Source organism: Lepus europaeus, chromosome 21, assembly GCF_033115175.1.
Source record: "Lepus europaeus isolate LE1 chromosome 21, mLepTim1.pri, whole genome shotgun sequence".
Taxonomy (NCBI): Eukaryota; Metazoa; Chordata; class Mammalia; order Lagomorpha; family Leporidae; genus Lepus; species Lepus europaeus.
The window spans coordinates 51,522,435-51,538,537 of record NC_084847.1 but is presented as its reverse complement, the minus strand read 5'-3'; the positions used below and the strand labels follow the sequence as shown (position 1 = coordinate 51,538,537).

The following is a 16,103-nucleotide window of genomic DNA, read 5'->3' as shown; positions in this document are numbered from 1 at the left end:
GCACCCGACAGCACAGAGCAGCAGCACCAGCTGGGTGGAGGTCCTGTGTTCAGCTCGGTCAGGAGTGAACAGGCGCAAGGAGGCCCTTGCTGCTCTCAAGGCTCGCACGCCCTAGTGCCAACTAGCTGGCCCCCACCGCTCACCGGCACCACAGGGGACCTCACTACGTGGCCCTAGGCACTGAAGTCCCCTGGAAGTGACAGACCTATAGGAGAGGCGACCGGGCAGGGAGAGCTGGGCTCCCTCTGACCACGGCTGCCCTCTAGTGGACAGTCAGCTCCCGTGCACACACGTATGGGAGAACACAGTCCCACACTTCCTGATTATGTCCTAAGTTATAAAATGCGGGCACCCAGCAGCTAGTCTGGCTTCAGTAAATTATCTTTTAAACTTGAAGAGATCTTGGAAATAAGCTTGTCTAGCCTGGTGTATTTTAAGTGGATCACACACTTCTGAGTGGCTTCTGTCACGGAGCATGTTTCTAGGCCCATGCACGCGCACAATCTTCCTCCCACTTACTGCGCAGTAACATTCCACTGTACAGACAGATCACATTCTATCTACTCAACAACTGGCGGACATGTGAGCTGCTTCCCTATCTGAGCTGCTCAGAACAACGCTGGATGCCTGTGTAACATTCACTTGTTATTTTCCACGGGAAGAAAGTCTGCCTGAAGTCTCACAGCAATTTAAGGTGCGGGTTCCCTGATCCCCATTCCACACACACGGCATGGCGCCTACTGGACAATCATTAGCATCCCCTCACCCACTAAACCCGCCTAGACTCCAACCAGCTTCTGATTTTGAGGGGCAAACACTTTTATTAGACACTCAAGATTTGAGAGAACATCCTGGTCTCTGATGACACAAAATCCCAAACAGGCCAAAGAACGCCAAAGAAAACCCAGACAAGACATCTACCACATTCAAGGCTGTGTTTTCAAAAGCAGATAGGAGTGGGTGTTTGGTATTAGGAGGGTGAAGACCGCTCGAGACTCCTGTACCCCACACAGGAGAGCCAGGGTTTGAGCCCTGGCACTGCTCCCTGCTAATGCACAGCCTGGGAGACAGCAGGTGACGGCTCGAATACTTGGACTTCTGTCACCCACAAGGGACCCAGACTGAGTTCTTGGCTCTCGGCTTCGGCCTGGCCTAGCTCCAGGTGCTACGGGTATTTGCAGAGTGAACCAGCCGATGGAAGCTCTGTCCTTCAAAATGTCTTTAATAAATAAAAAAGAGCAAGCGAGCTAAACAGCTGCCAGTGTGCTTCCCCACCCACAGCTGGTGGCGTCCTGCAGACGCTCTGTCCCGCAGTGCTGCTGGGGGCCGGACACACTACCCTGGTGGGAAACCACACCAGGTTTTTATAACTGTTGGGCCCACCCGAGAAGCAGGTATTAACGACAGAATCGAGAGGGGGCGGCGTACATCCAATCACCAGGAACGCCCTTGCTCAGCACTGGAAGGGCAGGTATCCCGTCCCGGCAGGGATACCAGCAGCTTCGGGTCAGTCTTCCACGGAAGACCATGGAAAATGGAAAAACAGCAAAGCGATCAGGACAAATGCAACCAAAGTAAACAGAAAGTCAAGCAAAACCCAGCCTTCGCCAAATTCTACATTACATACTGTCTTCCACTTAACTCAAGGAAACAAAAAAGCATCGAATATTTGAGATAATCTACATCTGTAAACAAGGAACTAACGCCCGGATTAGAGACTGATACAGTCTCTAATGCAGCAGGGATGGGAGCCCTGGCCCTGCTGGGTGGAAACCTTCACAGCCAAGGACTGGAAAATTCCATGCTGCGGGGCGCTGGCCCTGGGGAAGGGCAGGCACAGCCGGCTGGGAGGCGCCTCGCTCATTTTCCAGGGAGCCGTCCCAGGCTTTCCATCCACGCCTCTGGCCGTGGAGGGCTCAGGTCCTCCCCAGCCACGCGGAGGACAAGTCTCACCCGACAAGCTGCAAGGCCACTTCCCGGTGGGGCTCAGATGCACAGAGCTCACTGAGAACACCACGAAACGCCAAGGGAAGAGGCGACGCCTGGAAGGGTCACGTCAGGGAAGACTGCTCTGTCCTCAAAACCCAGGCCAGACTCAGCAGCACTGACGACGATGCCCGACAGACGGGTCCTCTATGTGGCACCTCAGTATCGCCTGGCAGGTAGCCTCGGTCATCAACAGCCACTTGAAAGGCGACAACTCAATCCCAGCCAGGTAATACACGTGTGCCATTTCGGAGCAAGTCTGGACTACAGCTTTACCTAAACCCCCGCTCTGCTGACCTGTCTCATCCCCACCGTCTTCCTGTATCACCCGCAGCACCCTAACGAGGAGCTCTGGGAAGCAATGCAGACCAAGAAAGAGCGCGCCGGTGCTGGGGACAGAAGCCGGTTCCGACCAATCTCTGGGCCGTCCTCGGGGAAGTCCTGCCTGCCCTGGCCGTGCCTCCCTCACAGCACTTTTCCTCATCAGTACTTGTCACTCTACTGTCACTGTCACTGTCTCCTGCTTCCACCTCTTGCGTGTGGGCCAGGACCCAAGGCTTTTACTCAGTTCCTTAAAACCTCCAGACCCAGCCCTGTGCCTGGCACCGGCAGGCTTCATCAGATGTCTGTGAAAGGAAGGGAGGAGGGCAACCTAGAATAGGGACAAGTACGCCATGTTAGATGAGGCTGGGGCCTCTCCCATATGTAAGTCCTCATAAGCTGACATTCAACATACAAAAATGGAGCTGCCCGTTATTATATTATTTATTCCTCCACTTAAAAAGGCAGGGAGACAATGAGAGAGACCTCCCTCTGAGGCAGGGAGACAATGAGAGAGACCTCCCCCTGAGGCAGGGAGACAATGAGAGAGACCTCCCCCTGAGGCAGGGAGACAATGAGAGAGACCTCCCCCTGAGGCTTCCCCCCTCTTCCCCGCCAAACACCTGCAACAGCGGGCTGGGCCAGGTGCAGCCAGGAGCTGGGAACTTCACCCGCACGTCCTATATACGTGGCACCAACCCAACTACTTGTACTGAGAAGAGGGAAAGCTTCACGACACTGAATCTGGCAATGATTTCTGAGATCCGACAGCGAACGTGGAGGAGGTGACAAAACGAAAAATGGGGAGGGGTGGCACGAGTGTTGCGGCACAGCCGGCTGCAGTCCCGGCTGCTCCACTTCCAATCCAGCTCCCTGCTAACAGCTTGGGAAACAACAGAAGATGGCCCAAGTGCCTGGGCTACTGTTACCCACTTGGGAGACCTGGATGGAGCTCCTGGCTCCTGGGTCACTCCCCAGCTGTTGCAGCCATCTGTCTCTCCCTCTATAACTCTGCCTTTCAAATAAACAAATATTTTTTTTTTAAAAAAGGAAAGATAGGTAAGTTGCACTGACTTTATCAAAATTTAAACTTTAATGCATCAATTACTATCAAGACACTATCAGGAGAATGAAATGGAACACCTGGAATGGGAGACTGTATTTGTAAGTCGTTTATCTGAGAAGGCTAAACACAGAAAGAACTTCAACAACAAAACAACCCAATTAAAAAATAAGCAGGGCCGGCGCCGCGGCTCACTAGGCTAATCCTCTGCCTGTGGCACCGGCACCCCAGGTTCTAGTCCCGGTTGGGGTGCCAGATTCTGTCCCGGTTGCTCCTCTTCCAGCCCAGCTCTCTGCTGTGGCCCGAGAAGGCAGTGGAGGATAGCCCAGGTCCTTGGGCCCTGCACCCGCATGGGAGACCAGGAGGAAGCACCTGGCTCCTGGCTTCGGATCGGTGCAGCACCAGCCATAGCGGCCATTTGAGGGGTGAACCAATGGAAGGAAGACCTTTCTCTCTGTCTAACTCTGCTTGTCAAAAAAAAAAAAAAAAAAAAAAAAAAAAAAAAGCAAAATACCTGAATATACATTTCTCCAAAGATTTCAGGCACATGGCCATTTTGAAGAGACTCTCAACATCACTGATAATTAGGGACACGCAAATAAAAACCACAATGAACTACCCACTTCATCCAAGCCATGGAGCCTAAGAGCGCCAGTGAGGATGTGGAGAAACCAGAATGCCTGTGCACTGCCAGAAGGAAAATGAAGGTAAGACGGCGAGACGGCGCAGCCCCTGGGAAACCACAAGGTGGCTGCTACAGCTCTCAACGCCGAGTCACCGTGACCCGGCAAGTCCACCTCTGGGCACAATGAGGTGCAGGGACCAAAGACACGGTCACAGTAGAATCACCGCAACAGCTGCAAGGCAGGGGCGCCCGCAGTGCCCCTCCGCGGTGACCAAAGTGTGTGCACACAAATGTGGCACGGCAAGGACCGGGCCGGGTCTGTCCTCAGTCCTAACGCTCTCGGCACTTCCTCCCAGGACCACCTCTGGTGTTCACAGGAACCCTCGGATCACACTGAGCTGATGTTACTGCGATGACCTCGGTGGCCCCTAAGCGACTTCCAGATGGAGCTGGCCGCCAGAAAGACCAAGTGATAGGAGAGCTGGAACTCTCAGCCCTGTCCATGACCCCCTGGAAGGGAAAACCGAGGGACCTGGCGCTGAGGCTCTAAACAAGACAGGATGATCCGCAGTGACGAACATACCGGGTGCTGTTCGAGTGGCGACGGTGGAGAGAGCCTGGCTGCTCTGTGCGCCGCCCTACCTCACCCCTGGCCTGTCCTACCATCTCTTCCAGCAGGCTGTTTCTGCCTTGCATCCTGTATGACAACACAGTAACCCAGACAAAAGGCTGTCCTGAGTCCGTGCGTCACTGCCGCAAATCACCACACCTGAGGCGGCAGTGCTTGTGTAAAGCAGGCTCAGGTGGTAACACGGGACTTGCAGCTGGCGTGTGAAATGAAAGCTGCCTTGTGGGAGAAGCCCCCCCCCTTTTAAAAATTTTATTTATTTGTTTGTTTGTTTATTTTTGACAGGCAGAGTGGACAGTGAGAGAGAGAGACAGAGAGAAAGGTCTTCCTTTTGCCGTTGGTTCACCCTCCAATGGCTGCCACGGTTGGCACGCTGCAGCCGGCGCACCGCGCTGTTCCGATGGCAGGAGCCAGGTGCTTTTCCCGGTCTCCCATGGGGTGCAGGGCCCAAGCACTTGGGCCATCCTCCACTGCACTCCCTGGCCACAGCAGAGAGCTGGCCTGGAAGAGGGGCAACCGGGACAGGATCGGTGCCCCGACCGGGACTAGAACCCGGTGTGCCGGTGCCGCAAGGTGGAGGATTAGCCTAGTGAGCCGCGGCGCCGGCTGGGAGAAGCCCCTTAACCCTGCAGGCTGACGCAGGCCCACGCACAGAGCGTGGGGATTCACTTGTGGGACTCAGTGGCGCTGGCGGAGAACTGGAGAACTGCTCGGTGCACAAACCCTACATATGTGGTATCTAAAACGCTGTGTGAGTAGATCAGGTTTTAACACACAATGGAGTATTAATCAGCCTTAGAAAGCAGCTCTGGTGTGTGCTTCCACATAAACCCTGAAGACTTGCTAAGTGCAGTAAACCAGGCACAAAAGGACACACTGCATGATTCCATGGACAGGAGACACCTAGAGTAGTCAAATCCATACAGACAGAAAAAGGACAGTTTGGTGGCTGCCGAGGGCTGGGGCAGGGGAAGCAGGGAGTTACTGGTTAATGGGGACAGGAGCAGTTTGGAAAAATAAAAAGGCTCAGGAGATGGATGTGCTGACAGCTGCAGAACTGTACATGTAAAAACAGTCAACGTTACATTAGATATGTTTTACCACAATTTTTAAAATATTTTTAAAGCCACCACCATCTTTTAAGAGACAATCAAATTGTGCTTAAAGAAAGGGGTGGGGTGGGGGGACTGCACAACCACTCTATTATCCACAGACTAGTTTGAAAATTATTAATTTAGCAGAAAATTATTAAGAAAAACATGCAAAGTTAGCTCCGGCACCATACTGATGGTAGCTAAAAGGCAGAGTTAAGGCTAAAACCAAAGGACACTCTCGCACAGCATCACAAACTGTCACTTCAATCGCTGAGTACCTTTGCTTCCTCTGCCATTTTCTTCTCTTCGTCCACTTCCTCGGCTTTTGCTGAATCTTCACTTTGCAATTTTCTTCTCTTTTGCTTGGGAGCCATGAAGCCCTGGAGAAATTTCTTTATGACGCTGGCCTGAAGGGCAATGACACACTCACCGAAGTCCTTCAGCTTCTCTAAGGAAACGACCTGCATGGAACGATGTTAAAGCCAGGTGAGAAAAGGCCGAGAGAAAGATGAAGCGGTCCATCCCCAGCTGGATCAGACCAACCGAGACTCCCGCACCACCAGGGCCGCGCCACTCATCCAACCGTGCTCTCAGCTCACTGGATGGCTATGGATTTGAAAGCAGTCGACTAGCTCCATGTCCCCAGGGAAGGGATCCAGAATTTTCTGAAATTTCTTCAGCTTTAGGAGAGCTGCACAGAGCTTTCATGCAGTAAACACCGAATGCCTACAACGTGCAGGGACCATCTTAATGCAAAGACAAGCTGAGGAGACCCAGGTGTCCCTGGACTTATGGCGCCGTCCGGCAACAGGCCTTGCACGCCCTTCATCTGAATCAGGCTGCTGAGGATCGTACACTACACTGTCCGTCACAAAAGACGTACGAATTAAAAAATTTCATTCTATAGCAAGGGAAAAATTAGGACAGGTCAGTTGTCAACTAGAATCAGGTAACTTACAAAACATTTGCTACATAAAAAAGTCAATGTGTAACATTTATAGCTGGCAAAATCCTTTGGCGTGACTCTTCAAAAATCAAGAACCATAAATATGCTTAAATCCTTTTTTTTCTAGAAAACGTACCAAGAAATATCACCAAAAAGAAAAACAATTCCATGCAGTGGATATGTACGTAATTTGCTAGCTCTCGTCACAAAGACAATTATGCAGAAGAGGTGGGAGGTATTTTTAAGTCAGGGCTCACGGGGACACGGGCCGCTCGTAAGTCACACACACCGTAATGCACGACGTGGTCTCTCGGCACCCACAAGGACACTGGCTGCAGAAGCCTCCTGACACCAAGATCTGTGGAGGCTCAAATCCTTCTATCAACGGCACAGGACCTGCAGAAAACCTAGCACATCCCCTCTCCTCTGCAAACCGTCTCGAGGTGACGTCTAACACACACGGCCACATAAGGGCTGTTTAGATAGTTGTTATACTGAACTGTGTAGGGAATAATGACCCCCTGAAAAATGTCCATGTTCAGCACAGAGTAAATTTTCCCCCCAAATATTTTTGATCTGCAGATGGTTTAGTTCATGGATACAGAACCCATAGAGGGCTGATGATAACTTGAAGAGACACAACGTTGGCATGTGTGGGATGATACAGGCTTTATGACTTTAAAGCAGTAAAGACTTCACAGTGGTGACTGATGGGTAGTATTCCCCAGTGTGGGCCCTGAGGGCTCATCCGTCGTGTCAGGTGTCATGGACCCACACTACTTCAGGGCCCTTCTAGGCAGTGAATGGCAGGATGGGAACCAGCCCTGACATGGAGTAACGCCCACCGTAAGCCGCGCTCTCCTGTGCTGGCGGGCTGAGGGCTGAGAAGCAGGACACACAAACATGGTGCGTGCTCCTCAGCACAGGCACCCAGTGTTAACCAACCAGTTCTCCATCCAGCTTAACAGAACAGCGCATTTTGAACAGATTCTGAGCCAACTATTAGGTTTCCTAGAGACCAAACAAAAGATGACACCACCTCCCACCCCAAAAAATGTACTTGAAGACTTTTGGTCCTAGCTATGCCTTTCAAACAAACCACCCACACATGACCTCCAGGGTCACCTTGGAGGTTAGGAACAGTATCAGGAAACAAGCCCACCCCACTCCAAATGGAGTTTTGTGAGTGACAGCTCCTGGTCTTACCCGGGCTTCAAACTCTGATGTCTCTTCCACGTAGCCAAGCCCTCCTTTTTGTAACCTTGTTGCGACTTCAATGAGGTCGCTCCTGAGGAAGTTTAAGAGCTCCTGGTTGCCATCACAGGATTTCAGCCCCAGATTTGGTTTCCGAGCCAGGTGAATGGAGTGAATGATGTCCTGGTACCTACAAGCATTGGGGCAGGGGAAGGGTGGGGGCAAAGTTACTCTTGCACGTGACGTGTTCTTTAGCCTGGATCACAGCACTATGGTGTGCCTAGTACCACTCAAAAAAGTCTGGCACTGTTGCAGAGTCTGCTCTAAGCTTATCTCCCAGCTCTCATCAATCAAACCCAAAATTCAACCATGAAAGTATGGAGTCAATAGTGCCCTTAGCCAAAACCTGGCTTTGATAGAAACGAGGTTAAACAGAAATGGCACAAACCGGTCTAGATGGAGCTGATGCTACTTTATACATCAGAGTTTTTTGAAAGCTGCAATGAATTCACATAACATAAAACTCCCTATTTTAAAGCATACACTTCAGGTGTTTTTATGTTGTAAAACCATCACGACTGTCCAATTCCAAAACATTTCCATGACCCCAAACAGGGAGGATTCTTTACCCCTAACAGCTGGCACTCCCAATGCCTCCCCCGTCCCAGGCCCTGGCCACCACTAACCCACTCACCTACTTTGTTTCCAAGCTTTCAGATGCCTGCAATCACAGAGCAGTGCTTTGTGCCTGGCTTCTTCCACTGTGTTTTCAAGGTCACCCCTTTGTAACATGGATCAATACAGCCCGTTCCCTTCTCAGGCTGAAAACCATCCCAGGGTTTGGATAAACCTACCCCATGATCTTTTTTTTAATATGATTTTATTCATTTATTTGAAAGTCAGAAATACAGAGGAGAGACAGAAAGAGAGATCCTCCACCCACGGGTTCACTTCCCAAGTGGCCCCAATGGCCAGGGCTAGGCCAGGCCAAAGCCAGGAGCTTCTTCTGGGTCTCCCACGTGGATGCAGGGGCCCTCGCACTTGGACCATCTTGCCCTGCTTTCCCAGGCGCATCAGCAGGGAGCTGGACTGAAGTGGAGCAGCCACAACTGGAACCAGAGCCGTGCCGGTGCTGGGGAGACTTGACCTTCCATGGCACAGCACTAGCCCGCACCCCGTATTAAACTGAGGGTGCTGGCTTGCTGTGAACACTGAGACCACTTCAGGACAGCCACTGACCACAGCACTGCGTCGGCAAGGCTGCCTGACTGCAATGATGCTCACAGCCTGGCCACGCACGCATCGCTCCTGCTCCCCTCTGTTACGCCTGCTTCACAGGTGTGACTTGTGGTGTCGCAGGTAGAGCCACCGCCTGTGACACCGGCAACCCACTGGTTCAACCCCCGGCTGCTCCACTTCTGACCCAGCTGCCTTGCTAATGCTCCTGGGAAAGCAGTGGAGAGCGGCCCCAGTGCTGGGGTAGTTGTCACTCGGGAGACCTGGAAACTCCTGGCTTCAGACCAGCCCAGCTCCAGCCATGGCAGCCATTTGGGGAGTGAACCAAGGAATGGAAGACCTCTCTCTCTCTGAGACTCTTTCAAATAAATAAATAAATCTTAAAAAGAAAAGAAAAACATAAACGCATGACATTTTATTTCAATAGCCCGGAAACGAGCGCCCTGAGACCTCGGGAGGAGAGGAGAAGGAAGGGAGCCGTGAGCACAGGAGCCTCACCTCTTCTCCAGCCTCTCCTTCAGCTGACTTTCTCGGATTCCCTGAGGGTGAAGGCAGTTTAGCAGCTCATCCAGCTCCTTCTGACTATCACACAGAAACCTGCAGACGACAGACATGGTCAGCTCGGGCAGACATCCACGCCGGGCACCAAGCAGGACATCTAGGACTGGTCTAGAGTGGAGAGCAGAATTCCAAACTTGCCTGAATAATTTAATGTTTCCAAGAGGCTAAATGTTAATTTTACACTAAGATATTGGGGCAAAAGTTTTCTACTAAAATTTAAAAGACGACACATTTTATAGAAAGTTGATATGAACACTTATTCCTGTATTTTCAAAATGTAAGCTTGCATCCAAACCCAACGGCCACGGCAGCTAACACAGCCACAGACCAAAAGAGGCCCTCGTGAAATCTCACCCCCGCCTCAAGAATGACAAGTGGCCACCCGCGCCACCCCAACTCTCACGCACATATGGTTAACTTATAAATGTGCTCTAAACTCAATCTGTACATTGCATCGAGCCATGAGCCATAAGTGATGAATGAATTTGAGTTGACTGGGTTTGATTACGGGGAAAGCTGAGTGCCTCTATCCTCACGTTCAAGAGCGTAAACCTTACCTACTGCACAAAGTTATATTACAGAGGGCAAAATCAAATTCCAAACCTTAGAGCGAACAAGTACCTTCTTACCACTTACTTATTTTGTAAATATGTTGTCAATGCTTAAAAGGAAGAAGAGCAACCAGATGAATGCTCACGTTACCATAGGTTCTGTCCTTGTTTGGGTACGGTGGTCTCCACAGCAATTTCTATTGCTGGTCCATGGGAATTCAAGTTGGCATTTTTGCCTAAGTTTGCTTTCTTATCTAAGAAAAATTTATACATTAGATTTAATAAAATAAATACTCAATTCTTAGTTTCAAACCTAAGCAACACCCAATGCTGAAGTCAACAACAAATAAGAGATACTGTCTACTAAATATAGCCATGTGTACAACGGCAAATTCTCTTCAATAACTTATACACAGCATGTTATCTGGGATGTAGATGGTCTCTGGCTGAAGACGGTTCCACTTCAGGTTTTCTGACTTTGCACGGTGTGAAAGCAATACACATTCAATATTCTGAACTCTTCCTGGGCTAGCACTTGTGCAGTGGGGGCAGCCGTGGAGTGAGCTGCAGCTCACAGCCAGCCAGGGGTAAACAGTCAGTGCTCTCCAGTGTTATAAACTAGGATGTTCAGCACTTTGGGCATATTAAATGCATGTCTGCCCAGGTATTTTCTGCTTAGGTTTACCAGGGCATACCCGCACTGGAAATCCAATAGTATCTGGTATTTGCTCTGTACAAGTATAGCTAAAGAGCTGTAAAGTTCAAAATTTCAAGAGTGCCACCACTTAGAATGGAGAAGCATGGGGCAGGTGCTGTGGCACAGCAGGTAAAGCCACCGCCTATAGTGCCGGCATCCCACATGGGCGCCGGTTCAAGTCCCGGCTGCTCCACTTCTGATCCAGGTCTCTGCTATGGCCTGGGAAAGCAGCGCAGGATGGCCCAAAGTCCTTGGGCCCCTGCGCCCCGTGTGGGAGACCTGGAGAAAGCTCCTAGCTTTGGATCGGCCTAGCCCTGGCCGTTGCGGCCATTTGGGGGAGTGAACCAGCGGATGGAAGAACCTCTTTCTCTCTGTAACTCTGCTTTTCAAATAAATAAATCTTAGGAAAAAAAAAAAAAAAAAGAATGGAAAGGATGACTAACTTTATATCAAAGCAAATAAAACCTGTATTGCTTTTATTGCTTTTCCGTGGCATTAAGAGGAAAGGCGTCATCTGCACGACAGCAGAGGAGACACAGCCACACCATCTAACTGATACCACTCACCACTGGAGGCAGCAAACGCCACGCATGAACTGTTCTGTAACCCACGACCTTAATATAGCTATGTGGGTTTGGTTTTTTTTTAAGATTTATTTATTTATTTTACTTGAAAGTCACAGTTACACAGAGAGGAGAGACAGAGAGAGACAGAGGTCTTCCATCCGCTAGTTCACTCCCCAGAGGGCCGCAACGGCCGGAGTTGTGCCGATCCGAAGCCAGGAGCCAGGAGCTTCTTCTGGGTCTCCCACGTGGGTGCAGGGGCCCAAAGACTTGGGCCATCTTCCACTGCTTTCCCAGGCCATAGCAGAGACCTGGATCAGAAGTGGAGCAGCCAGGTCTCAAACCAGCACCCATTGGGATGCTGGCACTGCAGGCAGCAACTTTACCTGCTACGCCACAGTGCCTGCCCCATGCTTCTCCATTCTGAGTGGTGGTACTCTTGAAATTTTGAACTTTACAGCTCTTTAGCTATAGCACCAGGCCCCGTTTTTTTTTTTTTTTTGTTTGTTTTTAACATTCATTAATTTATTTGAAATGAGAGAGAGAGAGAGAAAGAGAAAGCGACAGTATAGAGATCTTCCACCTCCATGTTTATTCCCCAGATGGGCAGCTTTATCCAGGTAACCCACGTTAGTGGCAGGGGCCCAAACACTTGGGTCACCTTTCACAGCTTTGGCCAGGCCATTAGTAGGGAGCTGGGTCGGAAATGGAGCAGCTAGGACACAAACAAGCGCTCATATGGGACATTGGCATCACAGGCAGCAGCTTTATCCACTACACACCTGTGCCACAACGCTGGCCCCAATACAGCTAGATCGTAAGCCAATTCATCAGGGCCCATTTCAGGGTTGGCAAACATTTGAAGTCTGTCCTAATACTACACGAGCTTCTCTCTTTGCCCCCACTGCTCCCCCTTAACCTGCAGTGGCTTCCCTGCAGTACTAACACAAAACCTCATTTGGCTGGAGAAGGTGTCTAATTTTGAAGAGATACTGCCATTCTGGAAATAAAAAACATGAAACACCAACACCCACCAGACTGCTCTCAAAGCCGGTAATGTGGAAGCACAGTTTTCTCTCAGAAGGTTCAACCTGGGTAGAGCTGATTTCCAAGGAATACCACTACGCATTTGAAACATAGTAAACATAGTAAAAATACGAGGCCCTCCCCCAGCTGGAATCTTTCCCAAGTCTGAAGATCCTGACTCCACAGTGACTGCTCTCAAACTGTCCTCACCTGGGAATTTATAAAGTCTACCCGTACTAGATTTTTCTACAAGGTGACAGTCTATGCTTTTATGTAATTCAACATGAAAAACGGGTTTTGACTACATAAAAAAATAAGTTTCCTTATTTAACAATTTTGTGAGTTTAAAATTTGGGTTAGGAATTTCTCTAAAATGAAGAAACACTTAAAAAACAGAAGGAGGGGTCAGCACTGCGGTGCAGCAGGTTACACTGCGGCTGGCAAGCCCCTGCGTCACACATCGGAGCACTGGTTCAATTCCCACTGCTCTGCTTCCAACCCAACTCCCTGCTAATGGACCTGGGAAAGCAGCAGGAAACAACCAGGTGTGCCCAGGCCCCTGCACCTTAGGGAAACCAGGGTAGAGTTCCTGGCTCCTGGCTATAGCCTGGCCCAGCACTGGCTACTGGAGCCCAAATGGATCTCTGTTTCTCTCTCCCTCTGTCACTCTCCCTTTTAAATAAATAAATAAGTAAAAAAACCTTAAAAAGAAATTTTAAAAAGGAGACTTCTCGGCCGGTGCCATGGCTTAACAGGCTAATCCTCCGCCTTGCGGCGCCGGCACACCGGGTTCTAGTCCCGGTTGGGGCACCGGATTCTATCCCGGTTGCCCCTCTTCCAGGCCAGCTCTCTGCTATGGCCCGGGAAGGCAGTGGAGGATGGCCCAAGTCCTTGGGCCCTGCACCCGCATGGGAGACCAGGAGAAGCACCTGGCTCCTGGCTTCGGATCAGCGAGATGCGCCGGCCACAGTGGCCATTGGAGGGTGAACCAACGGCAAAAGGAAGACCTTTCTCTCTGTCTCTCTCTCTATCCATTCTGCTTGTCAAAAAAAAAAAAAAAAAGGAGACTTCTCAAAGAAATAATGATCAAAGAGTTGGCAGGAAATTCACTGATTGTCAATCCAGTGGTTCAACAGGGAGATGCTGGACAAGTACTGAAGACATTAATGTCTGAAGTGGAGGGGCCAGTCAGCAGCAGGTGCAGCAGGCAGGACGGCCGTGGCTCTGAACAGCCTGCCTTGTATCCAGGTGCCTCCACCCCGGCTCCAGCTGCCTGCTCACGTGCACCCGGGAGGCACCAGGTGATGGCTCAGGCTCCTGGGTCCCCGCCACACACTTGAGGGTCCCAGATGGAAGTTCCCAGCCCCCAGATGCAACCTAGCCCAGCCCAGCTGTTGTGAGCATTTGGAGAGTGGACCACTGGATGGGAGCTGTCTGTCTCCCTCTTCCTCTCAAATACATAATGTTTAAAAAAATAAAGTGGAGAGAAGGAACGTCTGAACCTGCCTTCCTGTCCCCCTTGAAACATCTACTAAAAAACTTCCAAGAGACAAAATTTGGAAAGTACTTCTATAAAATCTAAGTCCAAAGACCCCGACACGAAAGTTCTTTTCTCTCAAAACCATGCCTGGAACAAAGCTAACAACCAAACATTAATCTTCCTCTCTAGTTCTCCAGCGTCTCATGTCTGCTCATCTCACTCCATACATCGGGCTAAGGCAATAAAGAAATTTTGCGGGGGAGCTGTTGTACGGGGGATGCATCCATCCCATATTAAGTCCTGACTGCTCCGCTTCCAATCCAGCTTCCTGCTAATGCGAACCCTAGGAGGCAACAACTGACGGCTTGAGTACTTGGGTCCCTGCTATGGCCCAAATGAGGCCCAGATTCAAGCTGGGGCTCTTGGCTTCAGCCTGGTCCACTCCAGCCGTCACAGTCATTTGGAGATACACCAGCAGATGAAGATTTCTCTCTGCCTTTCTGCGACTCTTTCAAATAAATACATAAATTTTAAAAGAATTCTGCCAGTGGGAAAGGTGAGAGAAAGGCAGCCCTTCACACTGACTACGTGAGCGGAGTGAAGTAACCACAGGCACCCCCACTCACACTGCTTCCACTGCACCACCCGCCCACTCTGTGATGGTGGCCAAGCGGCACACTCGCTAGGAACCGTACTTTCAAGCTGAGGCTTTTCCCTGGCCAATTTCACGCAGCCAGGCAGCGGCGTCAGAGCCGCAGCTCCCCGGCAGCGCAGCAAGCGTGAGGGGAGACAGTCGACACTCAGCAGTGTGCTGGGCTGTGGAGCGGACGCGGGGCAGGTGCTCCTGACTCGCTTTTGCCTCGCGGTGGGTTAGGACGCCGCCGTATGAATCAGGGAGCACCTGGAGTGGACAACTTACTGCGGGGGCAGGAATCCTCGTCGGGAGGGTCCGAGTGCTTCTTGCGGAGGTGGCTGAATCGGTAGTCAATGCTGTCATGTACCCAGCCCTTCTCGATGAACAGTCCTGGAACTTCGTCCGAGAAGAGCCAGTATCTACAAACCACAACCACGCGTTAGTCAGGGCTGCGGGCCGACTGCGCGTGTCACAGAGCCTCACGCACCAGTCACAACCACGGGCAGGAACATTCTCTCTGCTCAAAACTCAACAGACACCAACCACAGGGGAAAGCGAAGGATACTCCATTTTCTGCAGTCTGAGACTCATATACGTCTGTAATTTTTATAACATCTAGTGTTTCTCTGTCTTTATGTTCCATGTAATGTATCCCTTTAAAATAATCAACAATATTAAAGACCTCTATTTGGTCGACATTTCTCTTATTTTATGCGTTTTATCTGAAAGGCAGACAGACAGGTATCTCCCATCTACTGGTTCATTTAACAAATACATATAATGGCCGGACCTGGACCAGGCCAAAGCCACAAGCTGGGCAGTCAACCCAGGTCTCCCACATGGGTGGCAGGTACCCAATGACAGGAGCCATCACCTACTAACCCAGAGCAAGAATTGGCAAGAAGCTGGGATCTGGAACAGAGACAAGACTTGAACCCAGCCACTCCAACGCGGACACAGCGTCTGCCCCTATAACGTAAGCTTCAGACCTGTGGTATCTTCAAAGGGTAATTTTGCTACCCTAACATTCAGCAGTTAATATTCAATAAATGTGTGATAAGCACTTCTGTCTCCAAACAGATCTGGGAAACTCAGCAGGAACACGACACAGTTTCATGACTAATAACGTAAGACAGCAGCTGTCTTAGTCACTGACCTGTTATGGTTTCGATCGGTGCCAATAGGAGTTCTGCGCATGACGAGCTTCGCCTTGGCGATGCCTTCCTGGAACGCCTTTTCGGCAGCTGCTTTGTGCTTCCGTATCCGTTCTTCTTCAGCCTCCCGCTCTAGTTTGACTGTTGAAGACAAAAGAAGACTTACTTTTTTCCTAATAATGCCACTCTCACAAATTAAGAAATATACTGAGGCTGGCGCCGCAGCTCACTAGGCTAATCCTCCGCCTGCAGCGCCGGCACACCGGGTTCTAGTCCCAGTCAGGGCGCTGGATTCTGTCCCGGTTGCCCCTCTTCCAGGCCAGCTCTCTGCTGTGGCCCGGGAA

General features: G+C 50.5%; 1 protein-coding gene across 1 annotated transcript in view; it reads right to left on the bottom strand.

The window, feature by feature from the left end:
* The window catches only part of BAZ1B (bromodomain adjacent to zinc finger domain 1B), a 72,372-nt gene that overhangs the window by 9,753 nt on the left and 46,516 nt on the right, over positions 1-16,103 (bottom strand). The window contains exons 8-13 of the mRNA XM_062180734.1: positions 15,762-15,900; positions 14,891-15,024; positions 10,357-10,459; positions 9,592-9,690; positions 7,870-8,047; positions 5,996-6,178 (exon numbers count right to left, since the gene is read on the bottom strand). Of these exons, the coding sequence (XP_062036718.1) occupies positions 5,996-6,178; positions 7,870-8,047; positions 9,592-9,690; positions 10,357-10,459; positions 14,891-15,024; positions 15,762-15,900 (836 nt within the window). The remainder of the gene's footprint in view (positions 1-5,995; positions 6,179-7,869; positions 8,048-9,591; positions 9,691-10,356; positions 10,460-14,890; positions 15,025-15,761; positions 15,901-16,103) is intronic.